General features: G+C 42.8%; 2 protein-coding genes across 3 annotated transcripts in view; one reads left to right on the forward strand and one right to left on the reverse strand.

The window, feature by feature from the left end:
* The first annotated feature begins 4,254 nt into the window (after positions 1-4,254).
* LOC100334312 (zinc finger BED domain-containing protein 4-like) lies at positions 4,255-7,507 on the forward strand. Its single transcript, XM_087260280.1, has 3 exons — positions 4,255-4,625; positions 4,904-5,577; positions 5,733-7,507. The coding sequence occupies exons 1-3, from the start codon at positions 4,452-4,454 to the stop codon at positions 6,817-6,819; spliced, it is 1,935 nt and encodes a 644-aa protein (XP_087116406.1). The 5' UTR covers positions 4,255-4,451; the 3' UTR covers positions 6,820-7,507.
* Positions 7,508-11,605: 4,098 nt separating this feature from the next.
* The window catches only part of zgc:171695, a 34,455-nt gene continuing 20,167 nt past the window's right edge, over positions 11,606-25,893 (reverse strand). Inside the window, exon 2 of one of the 2 annotated variants that reach the window (XM_087258533.1) lies at positions 11,606-16,199. In XM_087258533.1, the coding sequence (XP_087114659.1) occupies positions 14,588-16,054 (1,467 nt within the window). In that variant the 5' untranslated portion in view covers positions 16,055-16,199 and the 3' untranslated portion in view covers positions 11,606-14,587. The remainder of the gene's footprint in view (positions 16,200-25,893) is intronic. The other variant, NM_001105149.2, reaches the window with a different exon arrangement.

Raw genomic sequence — 25,893 nt, forward strand, 5'->3', positions numbered from 1 at the left:
GTATTAATGTGCATAAAGAAGCCAAGGTAAGATGGATAAATATCGAAAAGGCATCAAATTACAGAGTAGACATTCTTTTAATATGTCAAAAAAAGTTAGCTTTAATTTCCATCATTTACACTTTCAAAATAACAAAAAAAAAAAAAAAAAAAAAAAACAATGGCGTCTACAAAAGTTTGGGCACCCTGCAGAGTTAATATCTTGTACTGCCCCCTTTGGCAAGTATCACAGCTTGTAAATGTTTTCTGTAGCCAGCCAAGAGTCTTTCAATTCTTGATTGATGTATCTTTGCCCATTCTTCCTTACAAAAGTCTTCCAGTTCTTTGAGATTTCTGGGCTGTCTGTCACGCACTGCTCTTTTAAGGTCTGTCCATAGATTTTCAATAATGTTGAGGTCAGGAGATTGTAAAAGCCATTGCAAAACCTTCAGTTTACACCTCTTGATGTAATCCACTGTGGATTTTGAGGTGTGTTTAGGATCATTATCCATTTGTAGGAGCCATCCTCTCTTTAACTTCAGCTTTTTCACAAATGGCATCAAGTCACCATCCAAAATTTGCTGAACTTTATTGAATCCATTTCTCCTTCCTCTCGTGAAATGTTCCCTGTGCCACTGGCTGCAATACAACCCCAAAGCATGATTGATCCACCTCCATGCTTAACAGCTGGACAGAAGTTCTGGCCAAAAAGTTCTATTTTAACCTCATCGGTCCACAGAACTTGTTTCCAAAATGCATCAGGCTTGTCTATATGCTCATTTGCAAAGTTCAAATGCTGATTTTTGTGATGAGGACACATTTAGTACAAGTATGTCTTCATAGTGGAATAGTGTACCACAGTTCCAGTGTCTGCCAGATCTTTCTGGAGGGATCGTGCAGTCAAACGTGGGTTTTGACTTGCTTTTCTCACAATCCTGCAAGGTATTCTGGCTGATATTTCTCTTGGTCTTCCAGATCTTGCTTTAACTTCAACTGTTCCTGATGACTGCAATTTCTTAATTACATTCTGAACAGATGATATTGGCATTTGAAGGCCTACTCACACTATGCTGTCCGAACCGTGCCCAGGCCCGTTTCCCGGATCGTTTGAGAGGTGTGAGTGCGCTGAATCGGGCTCAAACGTGCCAAAGCCCGAAACTGAAAGCGAGACATAACTTTTAAGGGACTGTTTCATATGGATTTATTAATCATTCTTACTGTTCAGTGAACGCAAACTGCCGTAGTTCATTAAAGACACAAACTCCTCACTGCATGAAAGCTGCACCTTCAGCAAACCTCATTCCTGCAGCACGAGAACTTTATGATTGTTTATGAGCGTTAAAAGTGGCGGATCTGTTCGGCGACAAATCTGACTGCGTGTTACTGCATCTCAAACAATATAACTGGAGAAATCCCCACTGTGCTGAGCGAGAGCATTTCTGACCACCAGTGCAGCATCGATGACGTAAGCGTGCCTGAGCCTGATTGTAATGCGGGTGCGGGTTCGAGGCAACTGTACATAGTGTGAGTACGGCCTGAATCTGATCTTGCTATCTTCTTATAGCCTTCTCCTGCTTTGTGAGCATCAGCTATTTTCAGTTTCAGTTTTCTAGACAACTGCTTAGAAGAACCCATGGTGCTGATTGTTGGGGTAGGGTCAGTCTGAGTTATGAGTCTGGGCATTTAAAACCTTTGAGATTGACATCACCTGGTCTTTCCAGTCGATGATTGAGAACAATCTATGACACTGTCAGGTCTCAGCTTTCCAAAAGGGGCAGTACAAGATATTAACTCTGCAGGGTGCCCAAACTTTTGCAGACGCCTTTTTTTGTTTTCTGTTATTTTGAAAGTGTAAATGATGGAAATTAAAGCTAACTTTTTTTGACATATTAAAAGAATGTCTACTCTGTAATTTGATGCCTTTTGGATATTTATCCATCTTTCCTTGGCTTCTTTATGCATATTAATACAAATATTTATCTGGGGTGCCCAAACTTTCGATCCCCACTGTAGCTAAAAAATTAAATTTGTAGATATCATTTGAATTTTTTGGTATGATGACAACAACGTATTTCAAAATGTCTGCTGCAGTTTTAAAAGGTAGGTTCTGTAAAAAGCTTGGGTTAACAGGCACAAGCATGAGTTCACTCTTTTGACAATTCAGAGTAACCAGAGAACTTTGCAAAAATCTTCAATAAATTTAACAGGGGAGGGATGGATTGTTCTGCATCGAGTAGGTAGAGGATGATGTCGTCAGCTTAGAGGGATATGTGATAGTCTAATTGGCCTTTTTTAGGTGAAAAAATAAGTGGGTTGTTTCTAATAGCAGTCGCAATGGGAAAGCAGAGGTGAGAGTGGGCACCCCTGTCTAGTGCCTAGTGATCTTGCTGCAGAGTTGAACTTGCATCTTTAGGCTTGCAAACTCGGGCTTGCACGCTCAGACACCCACGCTGCAGACACCTGCTCCTGTTACATCACTTGAAATCAACATAAAAGTAAGTTTCCAGTTTGTTTACGTTGCCAGTGACAACGTTGTCAAATAATTCCAAGTAGCCTACTTACGTTGTACAACATGACAGACCCCCTCTTCCCCCACCCCCCGAAAAGCAATTAGTATATTCATGATTATATGCTTTGATGTAAATTTACCTAAGCAGGCTACTATTAAGATTTATACCAGCAAAGTGAAATCAACACGCTTAACAGAAAGAAAGCGACACAGATGATGTGTAACATTACTGCAGAGCTGTTGTAAGGCAAGCATTTGTGGTTTGTTACGATTTGTTTATCTAACTATAGCAACTGTGGCACCTGTCGCCGTATGTTGCCAGAAAGCAAAGTGAAACGCTTAGAAAAAAAGGCACTTGAGGAAGGGTGACAGATAAGAAGTTTTTTTCAACAGTCTTAATGAAATCCGTTACCTCAGAGATTTTTCCACCTCAGGGACACCCTTAAGTTAACTTACAGAAGGACTTTCATGCAAGCGGACACAGGTGGTGACTGTAAATTATGTCACTTGCAGAGGAAGCTGGGTTGCCTGAGCGTGCAAGTCTGAGCATGCAAGCTTGGAGGTGCAAGTGCAAATCTGTAGCCAGACTCTTTTGCTATGCAATGGGAACTTTGAAGATTTAACAAAATGAGTGAGCACCAAAGCCCTAGGTTTGGCATAATGCATTTTCATCCAGCAAGAGAATGATTCTCCTAGATCAAACTTCTGCAATAAGCACTGCAATAATATAGATCCATTCAATTTGGTCAAACGCCTTTTCGGCGTCCAGGAATAAGATGGAGACATTTGAAGCAGAATTGGGTCTTGAGTATAAAATATTCTGTAAGCGTCTTAGATTAAAGAAAGAAAAGCACCCAGGAATGAAACTGGTCTGATCAGGATGAATAATTTTAGCTATACATTTATTTAATCTGTTTGCAAGGGTCTTAGTAAAATTTTTCAGATCTGAATTTAGAAGGGCTATGGGGCGATATAATGTTGATGTTTTATATTTTCCTTTTTTAAGAATTAGAAAATATTTGTGATATACATTGACTGTGGAAAATCCTGATTGTCAATAAAACAATTAAATAATCTCAGCATCAAAGGGCAAATAAAAAAAAAAATTCTTATAAGATTCAATTCCAAAGCCGTCAGGTCCGACAGGCTTACTGCAAGAGAAAGATGCAATAGCTTCAAATATTTCATCTACCGTTATCCCTGCGTTGAGGCATCTTGATCTGCTTCATCTAATTTGGGGAGGTGTAGCGATTGAAGAAAGTGGGAAAGGGCTATAGGGACAGTGGAAGCTCGATTGATGTCAATGCGATTTGTTGTTAGGGTTCCACCCCCCCCCCCCCACTTTTATTTTTAAAATATATTTATTAACTGTTTTTTTTTTTTTTTTTTTTTTTGTCCTGTAATTCTATTGAACTGTAGAAGCTCTGTCATGAAATGACTGGCAATAAACCTCTTTCTGATCCTGATTTTTACTACATAAGTCAAAATGAGAAAAAATGAGAAGTTAGGCTGCAGTGTTAATTTCGTTGACGAAGACTATGATGAAAAATATTCGTCAACAAACATTTTTTAAAGACGAAAACTAAATAAAAACTAAATAAAAAGTCAGATACGATGACGAAGACGATGACGAAATTTAACTGACACTTTAGTCAACGAATAAAAACGAGAGGAAAATGTTGGGGCGGGACGAATGCAGAAGAGATCCAATAAGAACTACCCTTTTGTGGGGAAATCCAATCAGAGCGAATCTTTTGAGGGCAGGTTGATCTTGGCAAAGCCATTTTCAAAACAAAAGCCGCGGTTTTCAAGTTATGATGACGTTTGTTATACATTATATTTAGTTACACATTATACTTGGTTACAAAGCGTTGGTTAATTTAAGTTGACTTTTCTCGTTAGCAACACGCTAAAGTTTTGTTCACTCGGTCCGAGGGCAGCGTCTCATAAACAGACAGACAGAAATGTCAGAGCTTGGTCTAGGACGAAAACGAAGAATTGACATCTGGTCAAACTTCACATATGACAACAAGGACAACAAGAGCGTCTGTAAACCATGTGGAGTAAAAATCGCTGGAAAAAACACCACCAACTTGAAGCGACATTTACAGACGGCTCATCCAGAAATCCACACCAAGGTAAGCATAAACGCTAACGTTAAGGTTATCCTATAAGATAAACCACCGTGATTCTGCTAAACTTGAAATAAAATTGAAGCAAAAGGAAATTAACTTTGAATAGTATTGATTAAACGAATTGTCTCGCTGAATTAATTAATATAAATATGTGTACTATTATAATAGATGTTGTGGTGTTATATATGACTTGACAAAAGGTGTGTGTGTGTGTGTGTGTGTTATATGGCAAGAAAGAAGAAAATATCACAACTTTGTATATCATTTATATATCCTCATAGATACAGAAGATGTCTGATGACCATGGGCCAGGTGGAAATAAAGCTAGTGATGCTACTAGTACAACACAGCAGCAGGCCATCTCAGATTTCCTAAGGTCTTCAAAGTACAAGACTGAATCAAAGGAACAACAGACCAAGGAGCAGGCCATAGCTAGATGGATTGGACGGACAGGTTTACCACTCACAACAATTGAGAATGAGGACTTTGTGCTAATGATGGGGATGATAGATGGGAGACTAACAGTTCCAAAGAAAACTAAAATTAGCAATTTAATTGAAACACAGTATGAACATGAAAGACAGAAGTTCAGAGAGAGTCAGGCTACTGCCCGGAAAGTATCCATTGGCCTTGACTTGTGGACAAAAAAAGGATTGACAGTCTCATTCCTTGCTATAAGTGCATGCTACTTTTGTGTTGAAAAAAGTAAACCTGCACACATATTGTTGGCCCTTCAACAAGTAGGTCACCCACACACTGCACAGGCTATTAAGGCATGTGTGGACAAATGCATGCAAGAGTGGACCATACCAAAGGAGAAGATCCTGACGGTAATAACGGACAATGGGAGTAACATGGTGGCAGCCTTTAAAAACACCACAGCAGAAGAAACCAGCTCTGAGGACGACTCCCCTGGGTCCACGATCGAAAGTGACTCTGAAATTGATGACCAGCGGTAAGCCATATTTACTTTATTCTTTTTCCTGAGAGTCAATCATCACATAAATTATTACTTCCTGCCACACACTAGATATATACAGTATACACATATACACAGCAGCCACTTTATTAGGTTTAGACTTATTTGATTCTCTTTTTTTTTATTGTTAGGTATCGTCATGTCGACATGGAATTGGACCGGACACCATGTGTTGTGCATACCATACAACTGGTGGTCCACATGTTGCAGAAAGAAACAACTGTCAAAAGAGTTCTCAATAAAGCTAGGTCTGTGGTGAAGCTCTTTCGCAAGTCCTCAGTTGCAACACAAAAGTTATTGGACCAATGTGGTGTTATTGTTGTAAATGACTGCCCCACACGCTGGTCAAGCACATTTAACATGATCACACGACTCCTCAAAGTCAAAGATGCAGTCTGTCAAATCTCAAATGACATGGGATGGGACAGTTTGCTTACTAGTGAGTGGCAAAAGCTTTCCTCATTACATGACCTATTGCTGCCTTTTGCAGAACACACTAAAACTCTTCAGAGTGACACCACATCTATGTCTCTAGTGGTTCCTGCCCTCTTTGATCTGCTGACCCACCTAACTGACTTTGCAGTGAACACTCGGTACAGAGACCTCGCTACTCTTGCAGACAAGATGAGATCAAATCTGAACCAGCGTTTTGCTTGCATCTTGGATACAACTGATGAAAAGTTTTCACCACTTGCAGCAGCTGCCTGCTTTCTTAACCCAACTGTCTGTGAAATCATTGTTAACGTTGATGTGGCTAATGGAAATATCCAGGAACTGCTAAAGCAGGCAGAAGACTATGTAGTCAAATGCACAAAACAGGAGGGCCAGTCTGAAAATGATGAAGAGGAGGTTATTGAGGAACCAGAAGCAGCGCCATCCTCAAAGCAGCCGGTGTTTAGGTTTCTCTCAAAATGCCGCACCACAAGGCCTAAACAGAAAACCTCCACAAGCAGCATCAGGCAGCAGATCATCAAGTACAAGGAGGAACTCTCCCATCCCATCACTGAGGACACAGGAACAGACTTCTGGCTGGGAAAGAGTGACAGTGTTTACCACAGTTTAAAACCTTTTGCATTAGACTTGTTAGCTATGCCCGCTTCTCAAGCTTTTGCAGAGAGGGTATTTAGCATCACAGGTGACCTCACAAGAGGACGGCGCAACAGAGGAAGGGTCACATTGGAGCGAAGTGCTTTCCTTAAGATGAACAGAAACAAATAGAAATATTGTATTCACTATTGCAACATTTCCTGTAGTAGTATACAATTTACACAGGACGGTAACCGCTAATGAAGAAAATGATGCTTACATAGTTGTATGTTTTTGTTATTTGTTTGTTTGTTTGTTTAATGTGATTTACCTGGATTTTCACTGCTGAGAGAGCAGAGAGGAGTTTTTATTTACTTGAACTTTAAGGACTATTTCTTTGGCATTGTGTGGCATTGCAGTCAATACATCTTTTGTTCTACATTTAAGAATTGCACTAATTTGTTCTGTTCAAAATCTTGTTGATTTTACAGAGTAGCAAGGCATTGTGTCTTAGAAGTTATTTAACTTCTCTTGAGGTACATGGAAATTTACAGTAGTGTTTATTTTTTGTATTTAGATACCTTGTGATGTGGCATTACAACCAGTTATTTTAATTTTTGAGAATTGCACTTTATATTTCTTTATGCTTTTGATTTTGCAAAGACTGTAAAAGACAGTAAGTTCATTGGTTTACTATTTCAATAATGCTGTACTTTATCTTAAAAGAATGTCATATGCGTTTCATATAATTTAGAGACAATGCATATCTTTTTCAGGGAGCATGTATATTGTTCAGGGAGAGCAGCTCTTGTGGTTATTTTTTTGTGAAAAAGACTCATGTTTTTGACATGTAATAAAATGTTTTTTATTACAACAATTAGATATGTGCCTGTATTCTATATATGCTTCCATATATTGTATTATACTTACAATTACATGAATTATGGAGAAAAATCTGCTAATATTTGGTCTACTAAAACTAGACTAAGACTAATAGACTTAAGACTAAACTAAGACTAAAACTCTTATAATATTTAGTCAACTAAACTAGACTAAGACTAAAAGATTTCAGATGACTAAAATAGGACTAAAACTAAATGGTGTATTATTCCAAAGACTAAGACTAAATCAGAATTTGCTGTCAAAATTAACACTGTTAGGCTGTGTATAAGTTACACAGTATAAAAACAGCAACATGCAGTTATACAGTATACAGTGTCTTTCAAAATAGTGATGTATGTGTATTTGTTAAAATAAGTAACCAAATGACTTGATCAGTTTGAATGAGCAACACAGTGGATATTGCTCACAGTTTGGGTCCAAGATTGAAAAACGTTCTAGTTTCCTTATCACTACACCATATCACTGTGCAATTCCTAGCGTGCACAACAGGGGTTTTCATTTGAAATTATGCCAAAAAAAAAAAGGTTCTTAATCAATAAAATATGAAAATCACTGAGGATCTAATACAATGTTCAAGGAGCCAAGAGCCAATTTATAGCCACAGGTGGAGGAAGCCTGTGGCCATACTTTGGCCACAGGGCACTTTGCCATCATAGAGGGTAATAGATTTTTAGTAGAAGACCTAAACTAAAGTGATAATAAATCACTTATTTTAAAAATCCTTCTTGAATATTACATATGCAATTAATTAGATGAGGACTGAAGCAGAAACACTACTTTAAGGTTGTTTCACTTTATTTGTTTAGAGGGTTGTCTACTTAAGAAAAAAGTAAATTACTGCACCATAATAATCATTGTTGATGAGTACGGTTTATGTTATGATTTTGCACTGTTTAACTCATCAGTCCATTTTTTTTCATAAGCAGTTGTATAAATGTTTTCATTGTCATGTTTTTTAATTAATGTTTGATGTATTTGAGACATTACTCAAAGGCTTTATTTTTATTATTTGTCATTCCTTAAAGAATACTTTCCTCAAGAAATATACTCAAGTAACACTAAATCAGTGGAGGACAAAGTCATTTTCAGTAATTGTGGTAATTATTCTGGTGGTTTAACCTTTCCATTTTAAATTCATTTTAAAGGGTCATGAAACACCACTGCTAAAAACACTATTAGGACACCTATATTTCACTAAAAAGTGTAAATTGGTTGTTTTTGCGTTAATTCAAGCAAATTCGTACTTCCGGTTTGAAATGAATTTTTGAAGCTGCGTCACGGTCATGACATAATAGCGTGTATTCCAGCGTGCAGACTGGACGTCTGTGCCAGAGTGTGTCTTATTACGTCTTACAGTGTGATACATTAATGCATGTGTAAGGCTTGGTTCAAACCAATCAGCGCGCTCTATTGTGCAACTTCATTAATATTCATTAGTGTCACCGTGTTTACACCACAGAGATGCCACGTTGTGTTGGCAAAACAAGCGTGAAGTGTTGCTTTTAAAGTTTGCTGCCGTTAAGTTTTGTTTTCATTTTCTCTCTGTGAGAGCTCAGCTGGAGTCACGTGTGGATTAACAGTGTACGCGACGCTCGACAACAATAACTTACGTGTCTAAGGAGGATTATTGTTTACCTGAGAGCTGTTCTCATCTGCAAACGCTGAGATCCGGATTCGCTTGTCGTCTCCTCTTAATAAAGACGCGGCTCTAGTTGCTGGTGATTGTCCTGTCTCTACAGATTTGGTAAGTGAGCGACCAGTGCTCTTTGTTTATTCAGTTTGTTCGTATCGAACTAACTATTGCACTGAGTGTAAACATGTTAGCACCACAACCAAACTTTAACCTCGTGTAGGGTTTTTACCGCATTTTGTGACCGGAATAACACACGCGGCTTTCTGACACTACCTGCCGTGTGCATCTAAGTTTCCGGGAAATGCGGAGGGTTTTTTTCTCTCATTCGCCGTGCGGTATCAAACATTGCATGAAAAATACACGCTTAGAGCAGATCCTCGAATCAAATATCTCGTTTGTCGCGAGGGACATGAATGAATTCCCTGAATGAAAGAGCCAAACTGCAGTTAAAGTCCACCATTTAATAATTTGGCAAATAATTTGACTACAGATGTCCATGTAAACACCATCACTTTCTCCTGTCTGTGTATTTTGACTCTGAAACTCGCGCGTGCCCAAATAGACACTACCCCACCCTCCCACTTTAGTTCCTTCGACTCTCCCCCTAAACAGAGCTGGACACGCCCACTTTTCTGACTTTCTCCAAAGTAGAGGTGTGAAAACACCCTGCTGAAACAAGGGGGTTTCATGGCCCTTTAAAGTGAATATTGTGGAATCTCATTTACATTTAGTCATTTAGCAGACGCTTTTATTCAAAGCGACTTACAAATGAGGACAAGGAAGCAACTTACACAACTATAAGAGCAACAATGAATAAGTGCTGTAGGTACGTTTCAGGTCTGTAAAGTGGAATGCTGCATTCACACCAGAGGCGGAACGCGCGACAACCGCTAGTGATTTACATGTTAAGTCAATGCAAACGCGCGAATAGACATCCTGCGGCGCAATACACGCGAATGGCGCTGTTGTAAAATGTACGAGTCCTTTAAGGGGCGGGGCTGCAGTTTGTGTTTGGGTGTGTGAAGCGGAGGGAGAGAGAGGGAGAGAGGAGCAGTTTTTCGTAATGAGACAGTTGTTCACTGATGTTCCCTTTTTATGGTCTGATTTAGTTGTACCACACAGATAGTAATAAATAATTGGACCAAGTTAAATGTGTCCTCATTTATTCACCGGCTGCAACGAAAGGAGGAGGGAGTTAACCCTGAAACTAATATTATTCGGCCCTGGAGTTATAAGTGAATCTCCCTTGCTATTTCTAATACAGCAAAGGGACAGAGCAGGAAAGGTTAACAGCGCTGCGTGAATGACGCGAATGGCGTGGCGCGAATTGAGCGTTTTAACGCGTTTCGTGTGAATCAATTGAGATCGAATATCTGAACTTCAGCGGACATTCGAGCCACATTAACCAATTAGAAGCTTGCTCTTGTGGGGGCGTGATTGTGACGTAGAACCTGTTGTTGGAGTCCCAGGGGAAATCCTCCAGGCGACACTGACAGTAAGTCATCAAACTAGGCTGGGCTCAGTCAGAAGCACCGCTGAAAGCCTCCGTCATCCGGGTTCAGTTTCTGGAGGAGTTTATGAGCTCACAGAGCTGCTGCACCTCTGAAAGAATCTAGTGCACTCAGACACGACCCTAAACGTATCGACGCTGTTTTTCAGCCTTCATAAAACACAAAAACACTGTTATTTTCTTCATAAAATACATGTTAGCCATTTAGCAACCAAGCTAGAGTCACCGGGCAGACAGAAGCCCTGCCCATCACGCGAATCCACGTCTGTTCTGAAGTGAAGATGACACACGAATGAAGTAGATTTGACACGCAAATGAAGCGAGTAAACTCAAATGTTCACGTGGCAATTTACGCACGAATATCGTGATTTATCCGAGCGTTCCACATCTGGTGTGAACACAGCATAAGAAGCAAAACATTAGTATTTTTTATTTTTATTTGTAGTACAGTTAGCGGTGGAGCCAGAGAGGCAATTATCCTGATGAGGGAATAAAATCAGTGGTAATGTAGCAACAGCACCCACGCAGGTACTAAACTGTAGTGGAAAATTAAGCCAAAAAACTTGAAGTATGATTCTAACATTTTTGATTTAAAGCGTTTTTTAACTGTATAGAATTTATATTTTATAAAAACATTTGAAAAATACCATTTATATAATTACTTTTTTATAAGCATGCATACAGTTTTTTTTTTCACACTCATGGTTTCATGCCATGATTGAAGTATACATGTTTATTGACTTTCATGACGTTTTAGATACGCATGTTCAATTGTTACCAATAAATGATTCAATAAAACAAGAAACACAAATCTTTAGTTTGGCTATCCTAATTAAAAGTATAGTGGTAACACCAGCTTTCTGATAAACATCATGATTTCAGGAGAATCCAGAAATAATCAAAACTTAATGAATAAGAAGACAATACAGAAATTATGAATTCAAAACATCTGTTTGGTATTTATCAAATTTACAGTATCTCCCAATTTAATTCCATAATCAGGGAAAGAAAAAACTGCACAATTCCTCATGACAATAACAAAGTAATATATGCTTTTACACCATCTTCCATCTATACCAAATTTACAGAAAACAAGTAAAGCAGACATAACATTTATAATCGGGTATAAATCTTAAGGTTTTACAAAAGAAACATATTAGGTTGAATAGCATTTAAATACTCCATACATTTGGACCACAAGTGAACAGATATGTCTCTAAATAATATAATTCACACAATGTAACTTTAATACAATTTATTTTTAGATATTTTTTTTTTTTTTCAATTCAATCTCTGTTTGTGGTGGTTTAGGGTTATACCAACTAGTAACCTTTTTTTACTTGAAGCATGAATTATTCTGTACATATATTTGTTTTGTTCTTTAACCAAAGAACCATTGGCATAATATAGTAAATGTAAATCCATCAGTGCTGTATGTATTTTAGATATTGTTCATGACATCAGTTTGGCTGAGGAGGAACTACAACCCTTCGGATGGGGAACTTCAATGCTATTGGTGGGTTTTAACTATAAATTCACGAATTGGAGGTTTTGGTTCAGAAAGCCAATTGTCTGAAAGAATATGGAACGGGCCAATGAAATGCTAATGAATTGGCAGCGTAAGCTTGCGTACGTGTGCTTCATTGCCAATTATCTCCGCATATAAGCACAGGTGGAGCAAGCACACGCTATCCTTTTCGCTTCAGAGACAATTACAGCCTTCTGAGAGAGTCGATGAGGGTTCCTCCTGCTGTGATCCAGCGATTCCGAGCGAACGAGAGCATTCTCCCGGTCCAGAGTGTGTACACACAGCGGCAGACGGTCGAGCTGGGTTTCTCCCTTGCCTGGCGTTCTTTGGGTCCGGTCCTCCAGAGCGGTGCGTATAAAGTTGCAAACTTCACAGAAAGAGCAACACAGTCGTGCAGCACGTATTTTTCAGGACGGCGCTCCGACTGTGCGTTTCTGGATGCTGTGGTTTCTTGTCCTCGAATGATGGGCACGCCATGACTGTTGCGCAGTAAAGATCGCGGCTAGCCTTTGCAAAAGGGCGAACCACCCCAGTTGTCCTCTGCTCTGCAGCGGGCACTCGGGCAGATCTGAGGGTTTCAGCGAGTGATAATCCGTCACCCACGGGCCCGCGGACCTCCCGCTTCTCCAAGCGCTCCATCCAAGCTTCAGGCGGGGAAATTGATCCGTCTAACAGATGGTAGCCCTTACGCTCGATGACACCGGAGACCAGACGTCCACCGCGGCATTGGAGGGTGGGCTTTCATTGTCCGATGATGATCCAGACCCGCTCGCCCCCTCCGGGCAGGTGAGCGCTGTCAAAATGGATCCTGAAACGGACATGTTAGCCATGCTTTCCTAGACTGCTTCGGCCATGGGTTGGAGATGGTTTATCGCCCAGCTCCACAGTTGGACTGACTAGATGGGTGCTACGTAGAGGACCAGAGGGCAAAGCCTCCAATGCCTCTCGTCCTCTTCTTCCCAGAGGTGTACAGTAGGCTCACGCAGTCTTGGAGGGCACTTTTTTCTGCTCGTACTGCATGTCCCTCCGCCCTAACCACTCTTGATGGTGGAGCAGCCAGGGGCTATGAAGCGATTCCTCAGGTTGAGCGCACGATTGCGGTCAATCTTTGTCCGCATGGTGCCTCTTCTTGGCGGGGTCCGCCTCGTCTCCCGTCCAAAGCCTGTAAGTTATCTGCCTCCCTCGGAGCTAGAGCTTACAAGGCTGCGGGCCAGGCTGCTTCCGCCTTGCACGTGATGGCCACCTACCAGCGCTACCAAGCGCAGGCGCTGGCCGAGCTGCACGAGGGTGGGTCTAACCCAGGCTTATAGGCTTTCTCACTGCATCCGACTATGCTCTTCGGACCACTACCCTCCTCGGGGAACGAGGGTTACTTTAGTAACCAGAGCGCTCTCTTATTTGTATCTCTATCGGTGTCTTTTTTGATTTTCGCATAAATATTGACGGAGCTGAAGATCTCTGAAGGAATTCTCGACATCTAAATTAAACTTTCTTTTACAGAATAAAAGTAATTGGACCATATTTGAGCAGAGATGTAATCCTATATTTTTACACTATATTTTAAAACACATAACTGAAGTATTTGGCTCAAGATAATAATTATAAGGAGCCCATTTTAATACTTTCATCTTTAGTCCTTTAGATTACAAATTTTAAAGATGTCAATCCAATTTTTAAGAATTACATGAATCCCACTTTTTATCTCTTGCTTGAATAGGAATTTTCAGTGTGACCCATCCACAGGTGTACAGTGCTTCCTGCCTGTTTTTCTCCAGGTCAGTCACTTAATGCATTCAATCAGTGAAAAACCATCGTCGCTCATTCTGCTTTGTTCAAGTATATTTGGGTTGTTTTTATGTTTTTTTAGATTCTTCTTTTTTCCCCTTGTCTCTATAGTTGCCATAGACATAACTCTATCAACACTTAAATGTTGTCAATGTCTAGATCTGGGTTGGAGATTTTGTGCAAATTGGCCGAGCTGATGAAATATGCAGCCATTCTTGAAAGATGTACACCGAAGGTCCCTGTTGGACTTTTTCTAATGTCATCAAGGATCAAACACCTGGGTTTGGGGGTGAAAACAAAACGTTTGTGCCATTCTTGCAGATCCTTGCTTCAGATTAGAATGTTTCAATGATTTATTGCAGGTCAAAATTCCTGCTAAGTAAAATCCATCCTTAATGACTGTCAATCATTCATATCCCACCAATACTACTAAATTACTAAATGTGTCTAAAAGTATATACTGTATAAAGTAATTTTATTATGTACAGTCATTTGTTTGAGCGGTTGACTTTACTCCCTTATTAATCAGCAGCTCTTCTTATGTTTTTGTCTTGTGATTTGTCTTGTGTTCTTGTCTTAAAAGAAAATGTGCGATTTACTCCTATAGTTGAATTAATGAATCATGAAAGTCGGATAGATATTGTAAAGCACTCGCGTTTTTCAGTTCATTTGCAGCTTTCTTCAGATCCTCCAGGTTCTTCACCCATTCCTCATTTTCCTTTTCCTCCTTCAGTCTGGGAATCAGGAAATCCAGATGCTGAAGAGTGAAAGCGCTGTCTGCTTTTAATGCTATCTTTGACAGAATCATGATGCTCTGATAAGTTTCAACCAGCATGTTTGACTTTTCATTTTTTATCTTTTCCAGATCACGTTTAACTTTTTCTTCTATTTTTGTTATACTTTCAGACTCTTTCACAAAATTGTCATGCTCCGTTTTAATGGTTTCATATGTTTTGTCATCACTTTTTGTACCAGTGGATTCATACTCCTGTTGAAAGTCAACAAATGACTTTTCAGATGTTTTTGTGGTCATCTTATATTTTTTGTTCTCCTTGATGTGTTTGCTGTAATGACACTTTCCTGTGCACATAGTGCAGTAGTTGTTTCTCATGGCTGAACACCATGAGAGATCATTCACCCACCAGCAGCCCCATTCATGGCAGTTTTCCTCACAGACAGTGCAGCAGGTCACATTGCTGTTCCACCACCACTCATTTTCAATGAGGACTTTTTCTTTGACACATTTCTCCCCTGTAATAACAAAGTTTTCACAGTTTTTGATCTTGTCTCTGTTCTGTCTGAGGGCTTCCTGAATCTCACTCAGTTCTTTTATTTTTAGCTCGTTCTCAGTGATTCGATCCTTCAGATTACAGACACAGGCCTCCAGTCGTGTTCGCTCCTGCAGAACATCTAATGTCATCTGAACACTTTTTCTGTTCTTTTCTTCCAGTAGTGTGAAGAACTCATTCATGCTTCTCTCCCCCATTTCCCAGGATGCTTTAAACTTTTGCTCATACTGTTTGTCTCTCTTCTCTTTCTGTCTGTTGTTGAATAAGAAGTGAACAGGTTCATTGTCTTCATCTCTTCTGCAGGGTATTTCTGCTTTATCAATGGCATTAAGAGCATCTGCTGGTGGTCCTCCATCTGAATGAGTGAGCAGAAACACTATGTTGTTCTCGATATCTCTACCAAACAGAGACAGAACTGAGTGAAAGATGTAAAACTCTTTTCCAGAGAGTCGATTCTGAGATGCCTTCATCACAAAACACACTGCGTCAATATAGTGAATCCCATCCTCATCTGCAAATAATTTAGCTAGGTATTCAGCAACTTCTTTGTCTTTTTTGTATCCTTCAGTGTGTGCATAACCTGGAGTGTCGATGATGGTCAGAGATGTTGGGTTTTCTTCAACAAACACCTCATAAACTGTGATCTCAGAGGTCTGTAAAAGTTCATCAGTTTCTTCAGTGATTTGATAAAACTCTTGGTCCTCAAACTTCACCCCCAGTAAGTGATTGATCATGGTGTTGATGAGTGTTGTTTTCCCAGCTCCGGTGTCCCCCAACATCAGTATAACCTTGTTCTGTTTGTTTTTGTCTCTCGGTCCATATGTCCATTTCTTGATGTTTTTTTGATTAAAAAATGTTCTTTCTGTGTTCAGAAGGTGGAGCTTTGGAGGACCTGGAGTCAATGGTGTGATGTTATGATGGGATCTGCAAAAAACAAAACAAAATGGTTTATTATCAACATGTTATGTAAGTTCAAAACATTATTGGCCATCCAATTACCCAGATACCTTGTGCAATTTAATTAAAAGTATAAAAGTTCCCTTAACATATTATTTATTATTATGAGTTATGATTGTTGTTCCATGTTCTGGATTTGATATGAATGTTATATCTACATAAAATTGCATTTGTGATTTAGCAAAAGAAATGGCCTTGGACACAATGGGAGGAAAATATGATCATATGATCAGTAGAGTCACACAGAACAACCTAGGCTGCATTCCACTCCACTTTTAGACATGCAATCGCAAATTTCCCTTCACTTGTTCCCTTGGAGGAGTCCCCAACACCATTTTAATATACATTTCACTTCATTAAGTGAAAAAGTTATGTTTACATAGATATACCCTTGATTTTGACAGAGGGAGTGTGCTGATCAGCTTCATATATCCACTCCAACACCTATTTGTCCCAGAATGCAACGTGATTGTGCCATCATAACAGTGTAGTTCCCAAGTGCTCAAGGTTTAGGGCACTCCATTTAAACCCATTCAGATTCTCTACCAGAAGTGGACATTTGTGTGACAAAATTAATGATGTACATCTGAGAGAACAAGATGGAGAGAAGTTAGTGAGTGAAAGGTATAAATAATTGGAATGGAATGCAGACTAAATAAGCCCCTATAAAACCTAAACAAATACCAGTCTTTGGGAATTCTTTTAAAATTTGTAGGGTAAACAGAAGATTAAACTGCTTTCATTTGATTCAACTGGATTAATAAACAACTGACCACAACAACATATGGTTTATCTGAGATTTTTTTTATTATTTTGTTGATTATAAAGTATGTAATGATACAGCATCTTTGTCACTGCTTATTATAATACTGAATTATGAAAGAAGTCACACCATTTCACAGAAGGACTTCATTCAAACATTCAACTGAAGCTATGAAGCAAGTTTTGAGTAAAAATGTCCTATGTGGTGTTGGCACATGCTTTCAGGTTTAACATTAGCAACATTTACTACAAAGAGCCGTGTTTCACAAAAAAGACACAAACTGCTGTCAAATGTTTTTTTTGCAATTGGTTTAGCATGTTTGACCATTGCATGATGATTTCAAATGCAATATTTTGCATAGTTTGGCAGAGAACTATGGCTTTGTGTTGTAAATGCTGCAGCAAATGCTGCTACAGATTCACAGCTTATTACAGAGCCAGGTTTATAGACAACTGCACATACCATTATGCATGACAATCACATGTGATTTTATCCTTCAGCTCTATTCTGGAAAGTTTGATACGTTGATTGTCCTTTTGTCTACAGCGGATGGTGCAAAAGCAATAAGGTCTTGTCCAAATCCACTTTTGCAATAATAAGGATGAAAAAACTAGACTGCAGCTTTGCACAGGAAGTTTGGCCAGAGGAGAAATTGTCGTGCCTAACTGAGCCTGGCTTCTGTCAAGGTTTTTCCCTTCACTTTTATCAGTTGGTGAAATTTGTTCCTCGTCACATTCACCACTGGCTTGCTTGGTTTGGGACTTGTGGATTTGCACATCGATGGATTGCTTAGTGTTTGGACTTTCAGCAGTAAAAAATTAAACTGCACTTAAATTAACTACATTAACTAACTAAATGTTAATATACACTGCTGTATGGATATTAAAAATGTACAATTATACATAGATACAAAATATACCTAATTCAGCATACAAAAACTGGAATTGAAGCGTCTTCTTTCATAATTGTACTGACATGTGGCTGTGGGGATGAATTGCACAGAGATTTTACTGATTTTATTACAAACATGTGTAACGGGTTATAATATCACCTGTAATATTGTCTTTTTCATTAAAATCTTTTTCAATGTTTTATTGATTTTATTTTGACATTTTCTATCCAATATATGTGAATTTAGTATTGAGACTTTTATTTAGAATTTTGATTTCGGCAGCGCGTCGACGCCATTTTAGATTACTCGAGCGCCTCTCGCCAGTTTACTTTGCACTGGCTGGGGAGAGGCAGGTGTTTTGCTGAGCTCCTCGTTTTCTGAGTAAATTAAGTATCTAAAGTGTATAAAATGTTTCCATTTAATGCTGTTTGTACTGTTTAGATGTATTGCAATGTTCTGTTGTATGATTTAAGTGTGGATGAATCAGGAATGTGTAGTTGTATCGTGTGGATGTGATACATTTTGTATTAGTGTAAATCTGTGATTTAATAGACATTATGTTATACAGGAATATACTGCTGTTATATGACCCACAAGAGATTTAGCTACTGTTTGATGTCAATCCACAGAGCTATGGTGGCCAGTCCATGTTGGGCTTGAATAAACCTTCTCCAGTGAATGAAGTAGCGCGTGTCCTTGTCTTCCTTACACACAACGCAGAGGCCAGTAATGAAAGCAGACCGGTTACACATGCACTGCATTAAAAATGTTTTAAACTTGTGAAACTCTTTCCTAAGGTGCAGCTGATTACAGACTTAAGGCTGATTTATACTTCTGCGTCAAACGCCGACGTATGCTATGGCGCTGACGCATAGTCCTTTGCCGTGGCCGTCGGCGTCGCTGACGTGGACCTCTCAAAAAATGCTACTACTTGTCGCAACAACGCGTAGCGCAAGCTCTGTGATTGGTCGGCTTGGTAGCGCCGACGAGTCTGGTCGAGACAAAGAGCCGCGCGAATGGCGTGAGCGATTGTTTACAAGTGTGGAGTCCCGTGAAGGAGCTCCGGATGGAAAGTTTTGTTCTGTGTTTACCTCATGGTAAAAGTTGTTGCACGTCCGCCGGTTCCTGCCTCAAAATGAGTGAGTTTGAGTCACTTGTACATCCAGGAAGTGTTCAGAAAAGCAAAACACCAGTGAAGAAACTCGACACAGAGGAACATTTACACCTCACTGCCCACTAGCATTTCAGAAGTGTTAATGCAGACCAACAGAGACAGCGTGCAAAAGTATAAATGCACAGCTGCGCGCGTTGCCTGTGCCGTGAGTTACGCCGGTCACTTGACGCAGAAGTATAAACCAGGCTTTAAAGCAAATCTTTTAATCCTGGTTACTTTGCATGTCCTGTCTTGTGGATATGGTTATATGTGTTACTATGGAGATGTATTAATAAGCTGCTTTCACTTAATTCGGTGGGTGGGAAAACTGCACTCCTACTTCAAGTTGCAGGTGTGACAATTTAGAGAAACGAAACCCAGATCTATGCAGTTTGTGAATCATTTGCACGGGTTTCATTAAAAAAAAATACATGGATTTCATTAAATTCATTCATTTAAGACTGACTCAAAAGAATCATGTTTATGATGAATCAAACCATAAACTCACTTTACCACACCAACATTTCAAACAAAATAATAGTTCCCCTTCGGATGGGGAACTCCAATGCTATTAGTGGATTTTAATTATAATTCCATGAATGGGAGATTTCGTTTAGAAAGCCAATTGTCTGAAAGAGTATACAACGGGCCAATAAAATGCCAATGAATTGGCAGCGTAAGCTTATGCACGTGTGCTTCATTGCCAATTTTCTCCGCATATAAGCATAGGTGGAGCAAGCACACGCTATCCTTTTCGCTTCAGAGACTTCACAGCCTTCTGATTGAGTCGATGAGGGTTCCTTCTGCTTTCAACAACAAATTCGAGCGAATGAGAATTCTCCCGGTCCAGAGTGGGTACACGCGGCGGCAGACGGTCGAGCTGGGATTCTCCCTTGCCTGAGTTGTTCTTTGGTTCCGGTCCTCCAGAGCGGTGCGTATAAGTTGCTTATTTTCCTAAAAGAGCAACACAATCGTGCAGCACATCCTTTTCAGGATGGCGCTCCGACTGTGCGTTTCTGGATGAGGTGGTTTCCTGTCTCCGGATGATGGGCACGATCACTGCGTTGCATGTTTGGGGGTCCAGCATCTTAATGCGCTGCTCGCGGGCGGTCCATGTCGTCTCTGTGATGCCATGAGCATTGCGCAATTAAGATCGCGGCTAGCCCTTAAAAAGGGGCTAACCACCCCAACTGTCCCCTGCTCTGCAGCGGGCACTCGGGCAGATCTGAGGGTTTCAGTGGGAGATAATCTGCCGCCCATGGGCTCGCGGACCTCCCGCTCCTCCAATCGCTCCATCCAAGCTTCGGGCAGGGGGAGTGATCTGTCCAACCAGATGGTAGCTCTCACGCTCGCTGACACGGGAGATCAGACGTCCACAGCGGCATCGGAGGGTGGGCTTTCATTGTCCGACGATGATCCAGAACCGCTTGTCCGCTCCGTGCAGGTGAGCGCCGTCAAAACGAATCCTGATACGGAAATGTTAGCCATGCTTTGGCCGTGGGGTTAGAGATGCTTCATCCCCTAGCTCCGCGGCCGGACTGACTAGATGGGTGCTATGTAGAGGACCAGAAGGCGAAGCTCGTCCCCTTCTTCCCTGAAGTGCACAGTAGGCTCACGCAGTCTTGGAGGGCACCTTTCTCTGCCCGTGCTGCGTGTCCCTCCGCCCTCACCACTCTTGACGGTGGAGTGGCCAGGGGCTTTGAAGCGATCCCGCTGGTTGAGCGCACCATTGCGGTCAATATTTGCCCGCGTGGCGCCTCTTCTTGGCTAGGACCACCTCGTCTCCCGTCCAAAGCCTGTAGGTTATCTGCTTCCCTCAGAGCTAGAGCTTACAAGGTTGCGGGCCAGGCTGCTTCCACCTTGCACGCGATGGCCACCTACCAGCGCTACCAACCCAGGCTTGTTACACGAGTTCGCGACCGACTATGCTCATTCGGATCATCGGAAAGTCGTGTGTTGGGGAGGACGATGTCCACACTAGTGGTCCAGGAACGCCACCTCTGGCTAAACCTGGCTGATATGCACAAAGTCGACAAAGTTCGCTTTCTTGACTCCCCAATATCCCAGGCTGGCCTGTTCGGCGACACCATCAGTGAGTTCACCCAGGAATTCAAGGCGGTGAGAGAGCAGTCGGATGCGATGGGCAATGTCATCTATTCAGCATCCGCCAAAGTGGGCACATCGAGCACCTCGGAAGCAGGCAGCCCCCCCTGCCCAGAGCGCTGTTAAATCCGGTAAACGGACCGTGAAGCGTCCCTGAGACAGGCCATCCGGAGAAGAGGAAATTTGCTCTTTCCCCGCCGGAGGGCGGGACCCCAATTCCAATGGTACTTTTCAGTGCCACAAAAACATCAATGAAAGAGCACTTTTTTGCTTCCCCGGATGTGACAAAATGAACCCTGCCAGTCCGGGACGCTCTGCTTCCAAGCTCGCAGGCTCTGTGCGCTTCGCCAGCGGCTCACGAGCGCTGGGGGGACGGTCTTCTTTCCCCCAACCCTCGAGCCCCCTCTCCGGAGTTAGGGTGTGGAGCGAGAGCGAATCACTCTCCTCCAGCTCTTCCACGGGACGCTCGCGCTTCCCGGATCAGCACACCCCTTCTGCGCTGCCCCACTGCTGGTACGTCAACGATTGTAGCAATGAGTCCATTAGCGAGAGCTCTGCCTGCCTGGTTAGCGCGGGCCAGCCCTTCGCGGTGGCTCATACGCACAATCAGACTCGGTTATTCAATTGAGTTCGCGAAACGGCCCCTCCTAGTTCACGGGCATGTATTTTACCAGGGTCAGCCCCCTGTCCGCCCCCTGTCTTGCGAGAGGAGATTGCTGTCCTCCTGGCGAAGGATGCAATCGTCCCGGTCCCTCCAGCCCAGATGGAGAGCGGGTTTTACAGCCCGTACTTCATCGTACCCAAAGAGCGGTGGGTCACGACCAATCCTAGATCTGCGTGTTTTGAACCGCTGTCTGCACAAGCTGCCGTTCAGAATGCTCACGCAGAAGCGCATCCTCCGATGCGTTCTGCCTCTGGATTGATTTGCAGCAATAGACCTGAAGGATGCGTATTTCCATGTCTCCATTCTTACACGCCACCGCCAGTTTCTGCGGTTTGCACTCGAAGGTTGAGCGTGGCAATACAAGGTCCTCCACTTCGGGCTCTCTCTGTCTCCGTGGGTCTTCACCAAACTTGCGGAGGGTGCCTTTGCGCCTCTTCGGCTCGCGGGCATCTGCATTCTCAATTATCTTGACGACTGGCTGATTTTAGCCCACTCGCGGGAGCAATTGATTATGGGGCATATGGCATCTGCAGCCGCCGTCACACCACTTGGATTACTCCATATGAGACCACTCCAGCACTGACTTCACGATCGAGTCCCCGAAAGCGAATGGTATGCGGGCACACACCGAGTCTCTGTTACTACGCTGTGTCGCTGCACCCTCAGCCCTTGGAACGACCCCTCGTTTCCACAGGCCGGTGTGCCACTAGGACAGGCGGCCAGTCATGTTGTCTCAACAGATGCTTCCAACACGGGCTGGGGGCCGTGTGTTGTGGGCATGCAGCTGCGGGCCTGTGGAAGGGTTTCCAAGTAGCATTGGCATATCAATCGCCTGGAGCTGTTGGCAGATTTCCTCGCTCTCCACCATTTTTTTTCCGGTGCTGGAGCAGCAACACGTGCTGGTCAGGACAGACAGTACGGCAGCTGTGGCGTATATCAACTGCATGGGGGCTATTCGCTCTCGTCACATGTCTCAGCTCGCCCACCGTCTGCTCCTCTGGAGTCACCCGCAGCTGTAATCGCTGCGCGCCATTCCCATTCCAGGCAAGCTCAACCTTGCAGGAGATGTGCTCTCATGGCAGTATGTACATCCCGGAGAATGGAGACTCCACCCCTAGTCCGTTCAGCTGATATAGGCGCGATTCAGGGAGCCCCAGATCAATCTGTTTGCATCCCCCGGGAACGCTCATTGCCAGTTGTTTTTTTCCCTGACCGAGGGCTCTCTCGGCACGGATGCACTGGCCCACAGCTGGCCTCGGGGCATGCGCAAGATTGCGTTTCCCCCAGTGAGCCTGCTCACGCAGTTACTGTGCAAGGTCAGGGAGGACGAGAAACAGGTTTTGCTGGTTGCGCCCCTCTGGCCCAACCGGACCTGGATGTCAGAGCTCTACCTCCTCGCGACGGCCCTCCCCTGGCAGATTCCTTTGAGAGAGGACCTACTCTCTCAGGGACAGGGCACCATCTGGCACCCTCGCCCCGATCTTTGGAACCTCCACGTGTGGTCCTTAGACGCGAGGAAGACTTAGGTAACCTACCGAATGCAGTGGTTAATATCATTACTCAGGCTAGAGCCCCCTCCACGAGGCACCCCTACTCCCTGAAGTGGAGTCTATTCACTGAATGGTGCATCTCTCACAGAGAAGACCCCCGAAATTGCCAGATCAGTGTTGTGCTTTCTTTCCTTCAGGAGAAGCTGGAGAGCAGGCTGTCGCCCTCCAAACTCAAGGTTTATGTGGCCGCCTTCTCCGCTCATCATGACGTGGTAGCTGGCGGCACTGCGGGAAAGCATAACCTCATCATCCGGTTCCTCAGAGGCGCTAGGCGAATTAATCCACCCCACCCCCCTCTCATGCCCTCTTGGGATCTCACCCTCGTTCTTACGAGCCTGCGTCAGATCCCTTTGAGCCACTCGAATCAGTATCTTTAAGATTTCTGTCCCTGAAGACAACTCTGCTGGTCGCGTTGGCATCCATAAAGAGGGTCGGGGACCTGGAGGCATTTTCGGTCAGTGACTCGTGCCTGGAATTCGGGCCGGATTACTCTCACGTTATCCTGAGACCCCGCCCGGGTTATGTGCCCAAGGTTCCTACCACACCATTCAGAGACCAGGTAGTGAGACTGCAAGCGCTGCCCCCGGAGAAGGCAGACCCAGCCCTTCCTTACTTTGTCCAGTTTGCGCTTTGCGTATTTATCTGGACCGCACTCAGAGCTTTAGATCATCTGAGCAGCTCTTCATCTGTTATGGTGGTCGGCAGCAGGGAAGTGTCGTATCGAAACAAAGGTTGGCCCACTGGATAGTGGATGCCATCTCTCTCGCTTATCAGAGCTGAGGCGAGCCGTGTCCCCCGAGAGTGCGTGCGCACTCCACTCGGAGCATTGCATCCTCTCTAACAGACATCTGTAGAGCTGCGGGCTGGGCGACACCCAACACATTTGCAAGGTTTTACAATCTGCTAGTGGAACCGGTTTTATCAAGGGTGTTAGGTAACCCTTGGTGATTGAGGAAACAATTCGGTTAAGGTGTTGAAACAAGCTTGCTGTGCCATTCTCCCTAACACGGAGGTACGTGCGCCTTTTTATCTGTCAGTAAAGTTCCCTGTCAGGTGAGCCCTGCAGATTCCTCCGAGGCCCCCAGCACTGACTCAGCGGAGGAGTCACTTTCTGGCCCACTACGTTGTAGGTCTGCTTGCTGGTCAGCCCGTGTTTTGGGTATAGGTGCCTGCTATGCGTGATCCTCACAAGGCGATCGCATATGCATACTTAGCCACGATTCAGTCCCCCCTCTCGGGCGGACCCTTATCTTTCCTCTCCGCTAACCACCTTTTATTATGCATACTCCCCTCTTCTCAGGGCTAGTCCATATGTATTCTGTCATCTTATCTCCCCGTTGGGTAGTAGATAACCTCCACAGCGTCCTCCCTATCGGGACTGCACGCTTCCCAACTTACTGTCGTTTATTCCTGGAATTTTCTAGATGCTTGTGACTTCCAAAAAAATATATCTAAATCCGTAAAACTTCTGTTAAAGTGGGATAAGTAAGGGCCAGGGACCACGTTGGAGGACCGCGCCTCTCTTGATGCAGGAGCGCTCACGCTTGCTTGGCTATCCTCTCATCGGAGGTGTAGGTAAGGTGCAGTCATTATGGCATTTTCCATACTTTCTCCCATTTGTGGATTATAATTAAAATCCCCTAATAGCATTGGAGTTCCCCATCAGAAGGGGAATGCTCTGGTTCCTAAAGTAATCCTCGGGGAACGGAAATGCTATTTAGCATCACCATAATCACTGTTTCTTAGCTGTTAGTTCAGTCTCTTCAGCTTAAAAGGATAGCGTGTGCTTGCTCCACCTGTGCTTATATGCGGAGATAATTGGCAATGAAGCACACGTGCGCAAGCTAACGCTGACAATTCATTGGCATTTCATTGGCCCGTTGTATACTCTTTTATACAATTGGCTTTCTGAACGAAATCTCCCATTTGTGGATTATAATTAAAATCCACATATAGCATTTCTGTTCCCCTCCTCGGGGAACGAGGGTTACTTTAGTAACCAGAGTGTTCATACAAGTTTAAAAGTTCATCTGTAAAACACCTAATGCTATTATTTGGCTGTATAAACTTTCATTTATAGTGTGTATGGATCTGTGAAAAATTATTTGTATCGAGACCCTACCTGTCACAGTGAGGTCAGGTTCTCCAAATTCACAGTCACCTGATTCATCGGTCTATTCCAGCTTTCTAGAGTTATACTTATCTTCTCTGCTCTTTGTCTTTTAGTATTCTCCATGTCTCTTCCTAGAGTGCATCCTCTCTGAGTGTGTATTTCCCAATCCCGTTGTGTGCTCTCCACTTGAAAGACAATAGACTTTACCTGTTTACCTTGAATTTGTTTACTTTAACTGTTTCGATAAACTCTTTTCTTACGCACTCAGTTCTTTGTCCACATTCTCCTTCTATAACAGAAGGCCGTACTATCACTGAAAATGAGCAGTGGAGACCCAGGCACTTGTGGATTCACTGAAGCAGGTGCTTCATGCACCTCCACTGCCAGCACCCAGCACTTCTGCAATTCCCCATTTCTTCTTCA

The sequence above is a fragment of the Danio rerio genome, chromosome 7, assembly GCF_052040795.2.
Source record: "Danio rerio strain M-AB ecotype USA chromosome 7, GRCz13ab, whole genome shotgun sequence".
NCBI classification, from domain to species: Eukaryota; Metazoa; Chordata; class Actinopteri; order Cypriniformes; family Danionidae; genus Danio; species Danio rerio.

What these genes read in the sequence shown, in the direction of transcription:
- LOC100334312 (XM_087260280.1), top strand. Translation starts at nt 4,452, where the DNA reads ATGTCAGAGCTTGGTCTAGGACGAAAACGAAGAATTGACATCTGGTCA. An exon ending in ATCCAGAAATCCACACCAAG is followed by an intron (nt 4,626 to 4,903) that starts GTAAGCATAAAC and finishes ATATCCTCATAG; the next exon opens with ATACAGAAGATGTCTGATGA. An exon ending in TCTGAAATTGATGACCAGCG is followed by an intron (nt 5,578 to 5,732) that starts GTAAGCCATATT and finishes TTTTATTGTTAG; the next exon opens with GTATCGTCATGTCGACATGG.